The 14,757-nt window shown below is 31.4% G+C and overlaps 1 protein-coding gene across 7 annotated transcripts in view; it reads left to right on the top strand.

Moving 5' to 3' along the window:
- Positions 1-5,844: 5,844 nt before the first annotated feature.
- LOC143241091 (uncharacterized) overlaps positions 5,845-14,757 on the top strand; it is a 58,883-nt gene continuing 49,970 nt past the window's right edge. For 3 of the 7 annotated variants that reach the window (XM_076484624.1, XM_076484621.1, XM_076484619.1), the window contains exons 1-3: positions 5,846-6,271; positions 10,187-10,263; positions 14,487-14,625. In XM_076484624.1, coding sequence (XP_076340739.1) covers positions 6,194-6,271; positions 10,187-10,263; positions 14,487-14,625 — 294 coding nt within the window. In that variant the 5' untranslated portion in view covers positions 5,846-6,193. Of the gene's footprint in view, positions 6,272-10,186; positions 10,264-14,486; positions 14,626-14,757 lie in introns of all 7 variants that reach the window. The other 4 variants (XM_076484618.1, XM_076484620.1, XM_076484623.1 and 1 more) reach the window with 2 other exon arrangements.

The raw sequence follows: 14,757 nt of genomic DNA on the forward strand, positions 1-14,757 counted from the left end.
ATTTTCTTGATGAAGCATTAACATTGTTTGGTTTGGATTAGTCGCATGCAACCGCTTTTGTTAAAACTGTGTTTTGGAGATTCACAACCATATTGCTATTGTAAGACTTTGTATGAAGCATTCTTTACAGTAGGTGTCTGTGACTTGTTGGCGATAAATTTCAACAGTTTACTTGTTTAAAATAATATAATAAAACATGTGAAACGTATATACAAATATTTGTTGAGTTTTCATTTGATGTTTGTGAATTTTATGTAAACAGCCATGAAATTGTTTAAGCTATATTTCATAAAAAACTGCTTCAAGATTTAATATCACAGTACCTATGTTTTACAAAATTTCTTGGGAGGCATGCTTCCAGATCTCCATAACATTATCATGTTGACTGTGTCTCGCATGGTATGTGTTGGCTTTTGATTTTCTCTTTGAAACATTCTGCATACGGTCTTGATTTTCGGTTAAGCTAACAATGCAAAACAGTCTTTAGGATAAAAATATAATAATTTTTAAAAACGGTAACAAAATTCGATAGATTAAAGGGTATAACCAACACTCTTAATGAAAATAACAATAAATATATAGTGTAGTATAACTCAGTTAGCGAACACAGAAACAATAGCTGTTGTATTATTTATCTTGGTAGATGGATCAACAGACAGTTTCCTTTCTTCTTTGATTCTTGCTTTCTTTTCTGTTCTTGTCCCTACTGGCACAGCAATATGTCTATGGACTCACAAGTCTAGCAACCGGATTTCAATATTGATGAAGAGCAGAGCACAAATCGCTCATTGCGTAGCTTTGTGCTTAACTGAAAAACACGATAAAATACATTTCTGTTCTTTTGTATCAGTATATTTTTCTGAGTGGTAATATCTACAATGAGAGAACAGGTTGATATATTTCCATGTTTTCGCTGCAACTCTCCTTTTATAAGTCACACCAGTTGGCACAATTGGCTTTTTTAAACCAAAATAATACCAACTTGAGAGCGACATCTTTTTAGTTTAAATGTAAGTTTCGCTTTTTCATCCTTTATCAGCTGCAGGACTTGCATGTTCTGTTTCAGTCACGTTTTCTCCTTCGGAATTATTTTTGGCGTCAGTTCAGTGGTTCCCTGCTTGAAGGTCTTTTAAAACAAATCTATCTTTTTTCCACAAAATATCGAATAAAATCACATTTTAACAATGAAGCAGTTGAAGTACCACGACATTAAAATTTAAATCTCTTGGTATAAAATATATGCAGACTGTGACATTTTTCATTATCATGGTTATCAAATGTTTTAGTTTCACTGTAAATAGTATCCTATAAATCCCATATTGTTTGTACCGTTCAATCAATGATTGCTGTAACCTTATCTATACATATATTTATACTTTCTTCTTTGTGTAATTCTATAATTTTGGTCTTCTATTGTCTGAAACCAATTAATACACTGTTTTGTCTGATACAAAATAGTACTTTTTTCAATAGAAGCAAAGTGCCAAAGGTTTTGATCAATTGTCTCATTTAATTGTTCATTACCCCTCTTCTTCATTGGCTTGGTGGGAAGTCTGAAGGCTTATAACAATTTAAAAACCATCCTTTCCAACAGCCAATTTAGGTTTCTAAGTAACAATAGTGTTTGAAGCATTTTATAAGAAAAACAATTTAGAAAATTCGCAGTACTGGTTAAATAATTAACCATGAAGTAAATATATATGTGTGTAACATAAACAAAACTCTTTAATTCATAACAAGAATTTTTAATTATATTACTCAAGGGATATAAATAACCTTTATATTAATCCATATAAATACACACACGCTCACAAATAATATGACTGATCAGTGGTAGGTTTACAGACTCAAATTTTAAACTTTGGAGATATATTGAGCAGATAGCTCAATGTGGCTTTCCTATAAGATAAACAACCAACCCATAATGCATACAACACATAGAGCCCACTGTATAACATTTTGCTGAACAACAAACCAACAAGACTGGTTATTAAATTATATATTCAAAACAACCAAAGAACAATTTTTTCACGAGTGTAAAACTTGTGCAGTGCATTTTATTTGTTAAAAGATAATATGCAAAAATTATCAAAAGCTCTTATTTCCATAACCACTTTCCTTTGGTCCAAAAATATCACAGCTACAGCACTTATGAGCTTTTTTGATCTTTATGTATTTAAGTCAACACGGGATAAGCATTCAGTTAGTAATTTCGAATTCTTTAGTTTGTCTCTTTTTGTGGAATGGATCATACGACCTCCATAACCACTTTCTTAAAGATCGAAAGAAACAATGATATGGCATCGGTTTGTTTGTTTTTATTTTGTGAGCCTAAATCAATCGTGGCTAAGTATTCAACTGATAATATGGAATTTTGTAGACTGTTTCTTCTTATCAAAATAATCAATTAGATTTCTTACCGAGAAATAAAAATTGGCTTCTTGAAACCACGGTTTTGTTAATGCTTTGTACTTAACATTACCTGCAGAACACTTAATTGTTTTAATAAATTTCATCAACCATTCCATTGTCAATCAATTGGTCGCTTTTAAATAGCTTTGGAAGTGTATCAGGTTGTGTTTTTAATGTCTCAATGATCCAAGAAGTGAAACCATCTGTACATCTCTTCCAGAAAAATGGAGAGAGGTATCAGCTCCATGCTTGAGATAAGCCTGCTTCCTTCACCTTCTTTGGAGAACTATTTGTATGTTATAGGTGTCTGATGAAAGAATTTGCAGTTTCTTTCCTTAGCTTTTCTTTTTTGCCTTATTATTTTCACAGTTTTTTTTTTTAAATTTTGGAACATCACAGAATCTAGTCCTTTATGGGTTTGACAGAACAAATAAATCGGACAACATATCTCACCAGATGTATAACCCCATTGCTTCTTTTTTTGGGAATTCAAACAACTCTGATGTTACTGTCTTGATTTCGCCATGCGGTCAGTTCATTGAAGGTCTCTTTGTAGCATAGCTAACTTCTCAAGCTTTATCAGCAAGCTACTTATGTAATGATTTGAAAATAGTATTGGCACTATTTTCTATTATTGTTGATCCACATAGTTTATCCTATGAAACAAATGATTTCTTCTTAATTTAATGATAACACAAGCACCAGAAGACTGAATCCTTAATGATTTATGTACAACAGTTTTACAAATTTGTAGACAATACTGAACATTTTTTCAATGGTCCAAGTCCACTACGAACAAAGTAAACCTGAATTGATATTGTTACACTTTGTCTAAACTAGCGCTGTTTTTTCTTGACTGGCCTTACACCAGTTACGAGCTGAATTTCTCCGGCGAAAATATTTAATGTTCTTGTAGAAATAATAATGTCCGAAGTAATTCACTGAAGTTGAACGGTTTGTAATGTTCGAAATATATAAACATTCCTGATCAAATTATGTAGTTTTCTGATTAATAAGCATAAACCACAATTGTAGCTTTTAAGGCTTATATTATTCTGACTGTAACTAACAAATATAAAAAAATTGTCTCTTGACGCGTCAGTTTTATATACCAAACACGCTAGCTTCTCGAACGTTCAACAATGTTAGAAAACACGTAAACCACATATTGTTGATTCTTGCTCTCGAGAATCTTCCACAAATTTAGAGAACAGGTGGGATTTGCGCATTACACATTCAAAAATATACACCACATACATAAAACTGAAACACATGTAGGTACTAAAATAAACATATAACGGTAAATCTGTTACACAGGTTATTGTCAAGATGCATGGTCATCAGCCAGAGAATGACCGAACAGGTGACATGGACTGTAATAACATGTTGAGGTTTCAAAAACATTTTAGTATAAACTACTCAATCTCTGAATTAAACAACAAACAAACTATTTTTCTAAGTTAGTCCAGTACAATTATGTATTCATTATAGTTTGCCAAAATTTTTCGAATTTTCTTAAAGTTACTATCCACGTAGGGGAAAAAATATAAATCGGCTAAGTATTTTATTTTTGTCTGTACATTTCTACAACTTTCACTTATTGCCAGAAACCAATAACACACCTTAATTTTATGCTCACTATAGTTTGCTATATTTTTTTAATATTCTTAAAGTTACTATCCACGTAAAGGGGCAAATATAAAATTGCTACGTATTTTATTTTTGACTGTACACTTCTATAATTTTTCTTATTGCTAGAAACCGATAGTACATCTTAAAATGTGATGGAGTGTTTCACTTCTTGAACCTTCCTTAGTTAATTATGGAATAGGCCTACCCGTGCCACCCCCTATTTTTTCAAATCAAATAGATTACTCTAATACTCTTCTTACAAGCATTTCCAAACATGTAATGAAATGTTAGTGTTTTCTTTTAATGTTGTATTTCGAAAATTACAACGTGGTCTCTACAGGCTCAGTTAGAGGGTCTGTGCTGATCAGTTTATATTCGGTACATTATTTGTCTTAAAACTTTTAAATGGTGTGGAATGACACAATATCACTCGGAAAAAGGGATAACGATTACCTCTAAAGGATACCACCTATAAAGGAGGTGCATCGTTTCCTAGAACGTCTAAGATATTTGTAACCCTATTATTTATTTCCACTGGACTTTGTCCACATGATACAAAACAAACCCATATCATAATACATCTATCTCTACTCGTCATTGTTGGCATAGCACAAATATTTGCAAAATATTTTTTCAAGTTGCTATTAAACTCAGACCTACCTTCTTAAAGCATAAGATGGAGTAATGGGATTCATCGTTCTTCAGTATCCTTTTTAACATTTAGTTATGTAATGCATCATAAAGTGGTGGTTGTGGGTGGCAGAGCACAGATAGTCCACTGTATAGCTTTGAGTTTAACATCAGCAACTGACTAATATATATGTTTGTGTGCGTGTGTTAAAGAAAACTATTTAACCCACAGTGGCTCAACTTAAATCCTCTAGTTCGTGTGTGTTTTGTGGTTTTTCTTATAACAAAGCCACATCGAGCTATCTGCTGTGTCTACCGAGGAGAACCGAACCCCTGATTTTCAACTTAAATCCTCTAGTTCGTGTGTGTTTTGTGGTTTTTCTTATAACAAAGCCACATCGAGCTATCTGCTGCGTCTACCGAGGGGAACCGAACCCCTGATTTTACCATTGTAAATTCGAAGAGTTACCACTGTCCCAAAAGGGGACATTTATTTCGCTACTCTTATTGGTACAGAACGAATAGTCCATTGAGTAGCTTTCTGTTTAATATAAACTATTTTTGATATTAATTTTAAAAAGAGCGGTCCATGACAAGTAATGAATTACAGAGATCCAAAAGCAGTAGGACCCGTGGATCAACTTCGGTTATTCATTTTAAATTTGAGAAAAGCTATCTGTTTACAGAAATATTTAACTCACAAGAACTCATCTAATTCTATATTCGAGTATTTTTGTTTGTTTATAATTCAAGACGAAGCTATACAGTGGGGTCTCTTTGCTCTGCCTATCATGAGTATCAAAACCTCAATTTTCGCGTTCAAAATTCGCGTATATACCGCTGTGCCACTGGAAACTGTTAGGATATTTACAATTTTATTATAATGACCAATTTATATGATCTTTTATGACTCCCACAAATATTGTCTCATGGTCGAGATGAAATATATTTTAAAATATGCATTCGTCTGAAGAAACGAAATCTCTATTCAAAAACTTTAATTTACTTTGAGGAGCAACTGGAAAACAAAATGTTTTTCTAGTCCACTCTGCTTTTCTCATTAAACAGCAGAAGATTCACAAATTCAACAGCAATAAAACCGTATCCTTAATTAATTTTCATTTATCAGCTTTAAGAAAACTAACATTCTGTAAACTAGTCGCAGATTTGAACGCGGGATTACTCGCACTGTAAGCGAGAATCCTACACCTAGACCGGCGAGCCGCGTGTGATATTATTATTAAAATAGTAAATAAGGTTTCATTAGTAGGAAATTTAACATTTTTTTTTTTTTAGTTTGGATTAGTTAGTGTCATTTCATTTGTGATGGTAAATGCGGTCAGGCCTACAAGTTTAACATAATTTATTGAACTTTGTTTCAGTCTGTTTTACTTTATGACGTTGTCGTTGTTGTATCTCTGTGGCTCAAATCATTTAGTTTAAAACATTGATACTATATTATTTTCACGGTAGCTATTACATTTTAAGTAGGTGAAAAAAGGCGAATACGCAAATTTCAATGGTAGAGAAAGCAGAATACAAGGCGGGAGATTTGGTGTTTGCGAAGGTTAGGGGATATCCTCCATGGCCAGCTAGAGTAAGTTTAAAATTACATAATTAATTCTAACTTTGAAAGAATATGGTTCTCTCTGAATATATTATATATTAAGTTTATTTTAACATTATGCTTTTATAACAATATTTTGTAATTCATTTTTTATTTGACATCCGCTAAGCCAAAGTGTGTTGTTTAGGCAGGCTCTGTGCAAAACTAACTTGCAACTAACGTCCGTTGTAACTTGTAAACATGAGATGTTATGTGTAAAGTAGTCATTACTAATGTTGGTAGTACTAATACATATAGTGATGAAGTATGATTAAGCTAACATTTCACCATTTTGCATATGCATATATATACTTTATTATAAGTGATAACGCATATTTTGTTCCAGTAAGGAAATGTTAACATATAACAAAACTCGTTAATTTGTGTTATTTAAATTGAAAAGAATTGAATACCACATTATACAGAACATGTTTCTTGTAACATAAGATATTCCATGTTAGTATGTGTTTGTGCATAGATTTTAGCTTTAGTTACGCTTAAGCCCCGAATTACCACTGATCACATTGCTTTGATGATTAAAGTTTGACCTCTTACAGTATTTACTTCATTAAGTTCATGTCTTACAAAATGCTTAAAATCTATGGTTTATTGATCCTGGCATATTGTAGGAGTATATATATGATTTGATATATCTGGGCATTATGAGTGTAATAATAAAAATTCAGATAAATAATATTTGTGTTATTTTCCATTGCATTTAATCCATTATTATTTTAAGCATAACTTACTGATATGATGAGAGAGAATGCCATATATTGTCATAGAGTATTATAATATTAATTCATCAAAATTTAGTGCACTTTATTGTAGTCTAATTATTAAAGTAGTACTGCAATATTATTTGTATATGTTTTATAACATCAAAGATGTTAGTTTATATTTCATAATGAAGAGCTACATTTTCTATCATTTGGTGTTTGTTTTGTTTTGTTTTTTGTAGAGGAAAAGGATATCTTGGTGATAGTGGAGGTTTATTTTTATCTATGAGCTATGAAATTAGTACCACAGAATTTTTTTTTATGGAAATGTACTTTAGTAATCATAATCCAATGGCAACTTTTCAATTAATCTTTAAAGGAAATGTACTGAGTTTGGAATCATATTTCCAAAATGTGAATTGAAGATGATCTTTACAAGTCTACCAGTAAAGTACATGTTTGTGTATCTTGAAAGCTGTAAGTGAAACTCGGTGAATCCATAACAACGTGTTAAACATAGAATCATGTTAGTGAATGAATAAACATTCATTCTGTAAAACTCTAAGCCATGGTTTCCAACATAAAACATCTGATGTTCAATAAGAATAATAATAACAAAAGTGCAACACTTGTCACAGAACTTAAAATGATATAAGCTATCACCATAAACCATTTTATCTGTTCAAATGTTCCAAATAATAATAGCTGAAAAAGTAAGACTGCTGAAGTACAAGCTTACATGCTCATTTAAATTACCTAACCACTTAGCTGCAGAAATAAATTATCAACCAATCAAAATTTAATAATCAATTTCGTGTATTCTACAAGCTGTTGCTTAAAACACACCATATCGTGTGTTCCATAATTACTTGTCAGTTTATAGCCACACCGTATGGCATGTTCCATAGCTAAAGGGTTAATTGATATCATAATAAGTAAATATTTGTCAGCAGGGTAAGCTAAGATTAACTAAACCTTTATCCACAATAGTAAAAAGTTTATTATGTGTGTAAAAGGTGAAAAACAAACTGAAACTGTAAAGGTAACTTTATTTTAGCATTTTCTTGAATGCTGGACAGAAAATACCAGTGTGTAATCTTTACTTATTTTGAAGAGAAAGGCAGCTACTCTACAGAACCCACTGCCAACTGTCATTTGACCAAGTACTTGGACTGATCATCGCTCTTAAGGTTTATCCATGAGTCTAGTGTAAGTTGTTTTCTCGCAACAATGAGATGTAAGCCATGAGTCTTGGGATTGACAGTCCAGACATGTTAGCCACTGAGCCATGCCTGGCATGTGAGAAAGACAATAGAGATGATATGCAAAAAGAGCAATTGAGAAGATTAAATTATGAGAATTATAAGCTTCATAAGCTGAGTTTTATAGCTCAGAAAGTTTTGTTTTTGTTTGTAGTTGAGCACAAAGTTATGCAATGAGCTGTCTATGCTCTGCTAACCATGGATATCAAAACCTGGTGTTTAGAGTTCTGAGTTCACAAACACACCACTGTGCCACTTACTAGACAGCAATGAAACTTATTTTATATAACAAAGTTACAAGACAGTAACAAAACCTATTTTATATAACAAAATTAAGACCTTAATGAAACCTATTCTATATAACAAAGTTAACGTACATAACATCTAAAAACCTATTATTGTTCTTTAGAAATAGTATCAGAGAATTATTCTTTGATGATTTAAAGTTATTAGTATTTGGATATCCTTCTTATGTTTGTCAGTATTGGGATGAAAATGTTAAGCTGAGCATCAGAGCTATGGTTATACATGCTCATATAAGGTTTTAAAGTCCAGACACTAACTTATTTTGTAAAATGTTAGTTTTAAAAGTGCAGAATTATTTGCCTAATTTCTCTGTTAGTGGTAAAGGAGTAGAATTGTTTATTGGAGTTTTTTGTTTCTTACAATGGTGTAGAATTCTTTGCTTTATTTCTCTGTTAGTGATAAAGGAGTAGAATCATTTGCATAATTTTACTGTGTGTTATAATGATGCAGAATTGTTTGCCTGACTTCTCTGTTAGTTATAAAAGTATAGAATTGTTTGTCTTGTAGTGGTGCTGTAAGTGTAATTTGAGAGCTATAGACTGTAGAAACCTAATAATAAGCATGCATCATTTGGTCCCTCAACATCATCCCTTATCATTGCATCACATAAATTAATTCATTTAAGATATGTATTTTTTACTTGACAACATATCTGTGCAATTTGACTGACATATTATTTAACAAATACAAGGAATACCAAAAGAAGGTAACTTCAACTGATGGGTTCCAAATTTATATCTATTTGAACTTGCATTTTCATACATTAAAACTTTTAATAAGAAAATCTGCATTAAAACTATACATTTATAGATATATTGATGATAATTAAGTAGTTTTTTTGCATAGCCAAACAAGTGTATCTACTAGAATTCACTTTGAGGAAAACAAACTCTTTCGTCAAAAACAAAGCATATTTTCTAACTTGGCTATCAGCATCACTGGTAAAACATTCAAGTTCAAAAATTTTAATAAAATGAAGACTTTTCATTTTGAAGTTATAAATTTTCTATTTACAAATACAATTGCCCCACAAAATGTTATGTTACAATATTTGCTACTCACAACTTATCAGAAGCAGTAGTGTTAAGTATTACTAGATTTTATGAAATTACTCACATTTTTCACAGTTGCGGTACTGTATTTTGAATTCAATGATGCAGAAAATCCATGTTTTTTTAATAGGGCTGGGTGGCAAGTGATATTTATTAATCAGTTAATTGATGGCCCAATTAAGAAGTAAGTACAGTGCTTGTCAAAGATGGTAGGTACGAGCATTAAAAAAGCCCTTCCTCTTGTCAGCAGTTAAAGAGGGAAGAAAGAAAAACAAAATAAGTAACAGCTTGTGCTGCCAGACATTTGCTTGCCTTTCTTCTTAAATTAAATTCATAATTTATAAAATGTGTGTTATAAAATCAGTAAAATGTTTATTTTATTATTGAGTGAATATGTAAAATTAACATACTAAATAAATAACATAGTATAAAAATCAGGCATTCAGATTTAAATTCTGAATATTTTAAACTTGGTTTTGAGTAAGTATGTATGTAATCAAACAAAACATGGTGTTTGTGTAATAATTTTTATTATGTACATTTAGATTATGTTTTGTTTTATTTTAGGTAGAGGAATACTCACCCTTAGGAAAGAAGATACCTCCAAAGAGATATCCTATTCTTTTTTTTGGAACTTATGAAGTGTAAGTAGTCTCTTTAAGTTACTTATAGTTATTTTTGTGAATAATGGAGGAATTTATAAGTGATACTTGTTTGAATCTAGTTTAATGTTTTGCTCTACAGATGTTATAACAGGAACCCTCTCTGGTAATTTACCTGTTAATAACTTCTCGTTTGACAGTTTTACTTTTCAACATGTATGTTTTTGCTCACAGATGTTTGAATGTTTGAATTTAGTGCATTTCTTTTCTAGATACTTTTTGTTTGAGTTTACGTCCAGTGAATATGTACTCACAGTTATGAGTAGTTAATATTACCACTGCTGTTCTTGCTCCAGCTCATTTACTGATCATACCTTCAGGGCTGGTTCCACAATTATTAGCTGATGAAGTGACTGCTATGATCCATAGAGAGTTGTCTAATTTCTTGCAACATTCACAACTTCCTGAAAAGTATTCTATCACACCAGCATCTAGTGTGTGTGACAAAGAGAAAATAATTTAAATAGCTGTTTTCTCTCTCCTGAATATGTTCAGCTGCCTTCCTTTTCCCTTTGTTGACATTATTAATAATCAGTTATGCTTAATTTTTCTGTGTCTTCTGATTCTACCCCTACCATCCTTGGGGATGAATTTTTGAATCAATATTAATATTTCTGCCTTTATTGGATATTGGGGCTCATGCTAGTATTTTGGGGAACAGTTTAGAGTGGGGCTCAGTAGCTTCCCATGTATATTGGGCAGTGTCATACTTTTGCTTTTAATCATGCTAACTAACCTTAATTTAGACTCACAATCTTTGGAAACTGTTATTCCTGTGTGAGGTTTGGACCATAGAACTTCAGTTTCCTCTCTTCAAACTTAGTTTTTCTGACTTCATTTTATGTTGTTGACTTACTGTGTATGGTCTGACATACCCTAGTCACTCTACACTTTACAATTTCTACCCATGTGTTTTATGAATTTCTACACATGGGCAAAGAATTTATGGGGCTCAGAAGTTGTGTGGTTCCTCTGTTCTGATCTCTGTATCTCTTTCTTTTATGATCAGAGATATTATTCAGACACATCCAGAGGTGCTTCTTTAGTTTCATCTTACCAGTCCCTCCTTCCACCTTTTCAGTGTGGGATTCTAGCTAGAGAAAATAAGTACCTTACAAGAAGTTATAACTTTCTCCATTGAAAATGTATTTTTGATAGATACTTACCTACTCTCACATTTCCCACCCTTCCTCCTCACTTTTCCTGTGCTTGCTTCTGCCAAATTTCAAAATGAAGGTTCAGTAGAGGGATCTACATGTGAGCATATCATACTCCTATTGTTTAATAAGTGATGCATGACGATTTGTGTGAGAGATGTGCGACAGGTAGGGAGCAAAAAACTTGTAGCATATGTAAAGAAAATATTTGTATGTCGAGTGTAGTACTGAATGGGAATATATAATGGTATGAGAGGAGGTAAGTATTTATTATAAATACCTTGTCAGTTGTGGAAAATCATAATTTTTATCAGTTATTTTTTTACCTAAGTTCTGTTTGGACTCCACTGATTTCACCAACCTTCTAATACACTAAAAATATCTGAAAGAAGTCTGAAGTAGCCTTTTTTTCTTTCTAGAATGACTACAGATTGTAACAGAAAACCACAGTTCTTAATCTTAAATAGCTTAAAGCTTGTAACAATATACATTTGTTTATACTTAATTTTACTGTTTATTGCCTTTTGACTCATGTCTAACTAGTAATCCTAACACACATTCACTCAGCTCAAGTTACTGTATTGAATGATGTAACACACTAGATGATCAAGAGCATATCTCATGAAAGATGTTTATTATCTGCCATATTTGTACTTTCTCTATCCTAAAAAGTTTCTAGTCTTTACATTTTAGTTGCTTTCATAGTAATAAATAAAAAAATACCAGAAAAGCAAGAAATGTGGTGTTTAGGGTTGATCTCTTGTTTTTTTTTTAGTCGGTTAGGAATGAAAGATAAGCCTACTTTTTTATAATTATAGAATTAGCAGATTGAATAATTTTTATTTACTGAGATGATGTACCTAATAACACAGAATAACAATAACTATTAGAAGTTAACTGGGTTTCTAACAAAGACAAGAGAGGCTGAAGTTAATTTCTCTTACTTGCATTACCTGAACACCATGGGATAAACTTTCAAACAAAATTGGTCTTTCTGTTAGTTATAAATGATGTAGTATAAAATATCAGACAGAATTATTGGCAGTTTGTAAAAGAGAAGATATGGCAGGTGGGTCTGATTTTCTAGCTTGTGATTCCATAAACAAATAAGATTGAAGTCTATAAAATTTAGACTTAGTCTTAGTGAAAACTATATTATAATGAGGGAATTGCATTAAGTTTAATACTTCAGAGAAGCAATGTAAATAAATCAGAGAAAGGTGAAGACCTAGAGAACAAATGTCAGGATTCTCATATTAGGGGAGATTGAGGAATTTTTAAAATATTTCATTATAAAACTAAGAAATTATGTAGTATTAAAACTTGCTTTATCAACTAAATTTTGTTGCCAAATTTATTTGTATTCATTGATCATAAAGAAGCTTAATTAAATTTTGAATGTAACTGTAACAGGTCATGACATGCATCTTTGACATACCTGTTACGAAAGAGTTAAGCAATTCGTTGTCCTTCTCAGTCTTCAGTATGTAATGCTAGAGCTGGGTGATTAGTTCTTAATTATCACTCAATATCAATTACTTTGATTTTTTTGTGTAAAATAATTTATTAATTGAAATTATAATTCATTTTAATAATGTTACAAAAGTAATTAAATAATCAAAATTAGTATTTCTTGCTCTTGCATTTTTATTGTTCCAAATATTCAAATAACAGAAATACAGCCATTATTATTTTTGATTAATTCACAGTTGTTCAGCTTTAGTAGTTGGTTTCCCTACCTTTGAAAAGAACTGGGGCTAGCAAGTGTTTGAACTATCCAAGTTTCATGTGATTAACTGAATATCAGATTTTGATAATCATGTAGCTATACTTGACATTTATCTGTATAATGAATATTAACCCTCAAAATGCTTAAAACTACAAGGAGTAATAATTTCAAATCATATCCCATAATGCCTGAAATGAACAGTTCCTTTCTAAGCCCCAGTTCTTTTCAAAGGTAGGGAAACCAACTACTAAAGCTGAACAACTGTGAATTAATCAAAAATAATAATGGCTGTATTTCTGTTATTTGAATATTTGGAACAATAAAAATGCAAGAGCAAGAAATACTAATTTTGAAATCACTGCAGTCCAGTCCTCTTTCTGACTATCTTCATATAAATATGTCTGAGTAACTTTTTTGTAGTTTTAAAATTAAGTGTCTTCCCATTCACATTCTATCACAAATGTTTCTCTCAAGTTATTTGCTCCACTGTGGCTCACTAGTAAGCCTGAAGGCTTATAACACTAAAACCAGTTTTAGTACCTATGGTGGGCACAGCACAGATGGCCCATTGTGTAGCTTTGCTCTCAAGAACAAAGAAACAAAAACAAATTCAAGTTATTTATATAAATGAAAGTCCTTCGGTGTGTGTAGTATTTACCACTTTACAATGTAAAGTATGTCATTAGAAGGCCCATGTATTAAAATTAGCATAAGAAACATCAGCAGTTTTCATAGCTTTGCTTTTCATTATTATTCTCTTTAGAAACAATTTTTAATCCACCAATATCATAACAGTGCAGTTGCTTGGAATGAAAATTTATAGTGTATATGAGTGTTTTTGAATGATATTGTTAATTAAATCATATGTATATGTGGTATTTTAACACATACATTGACCACATGCTTATTATGAAATCATTATTTGTTATGTGTTAGTGACCAACTATCCTTTTAAAGCCAAGACAATTATTTTTTTCACATTTCTGTCCCACTTCTTATCAAGTGTTTAATTGAAACAACTTTGTTTCTTTTACACTTTCACCCTCCCTTCATTCCATCTTTTATTTTCAAAGAAAATAGGAGAAATTTGAAAATATATTTTCAAATAAATGGATTGCTAAGTGTGAAGAGTATTTTTAACAATTTTTAAAGATAGCCAAAAAATACATCTTTTAATTTCAAGTTATCAAAAAAATGTTACAGTCAGTAGGACTTCCTCCAAGCATGGATTCATACTATGGATGCTCTGTATGTATGATCCACAAAATTTACATTTATTTCTTATTTATATAATAGTGCTTTTGATATTCGTCTTCTAGGGCAAACCTTACCTCTAAGGATCTTTATTCTTACCACAAATTTAAAGAAAAATATGGCCAACCTCAGAAACGTAAATATTTTAATGAAGGGTTGTGGGAAATTGAAAATAATCCAAAGGTTGTGCCTCCAACAACACTGGTAAGTTGACTTTGTTTGCTCATTTGTTTATTATTAAGCATTAGTAATTAATACACTCTGGTTTAGTCATTTACAAAATAACTCCCATTTAAATCTAAATAAACAATTGTTCTGTTCTTTATACTAAAGCCT

The sequence above is a fragment of the Tachypleus tridentatus genome, chromosome 13, assembly GCF_004210375.1.
Source record: "Tachypleus tridentatus isolate NWPU-2018 chromosome 13, ASM421037v1, whole genome shotgun sequence".
Classification (NCBI taxonomy): Eukaryota; Metazoa; Arthropoda; class Merostomata; order Xiphosura; family Limulidae; genus Tachypleus; species Tachypleus tridentatus.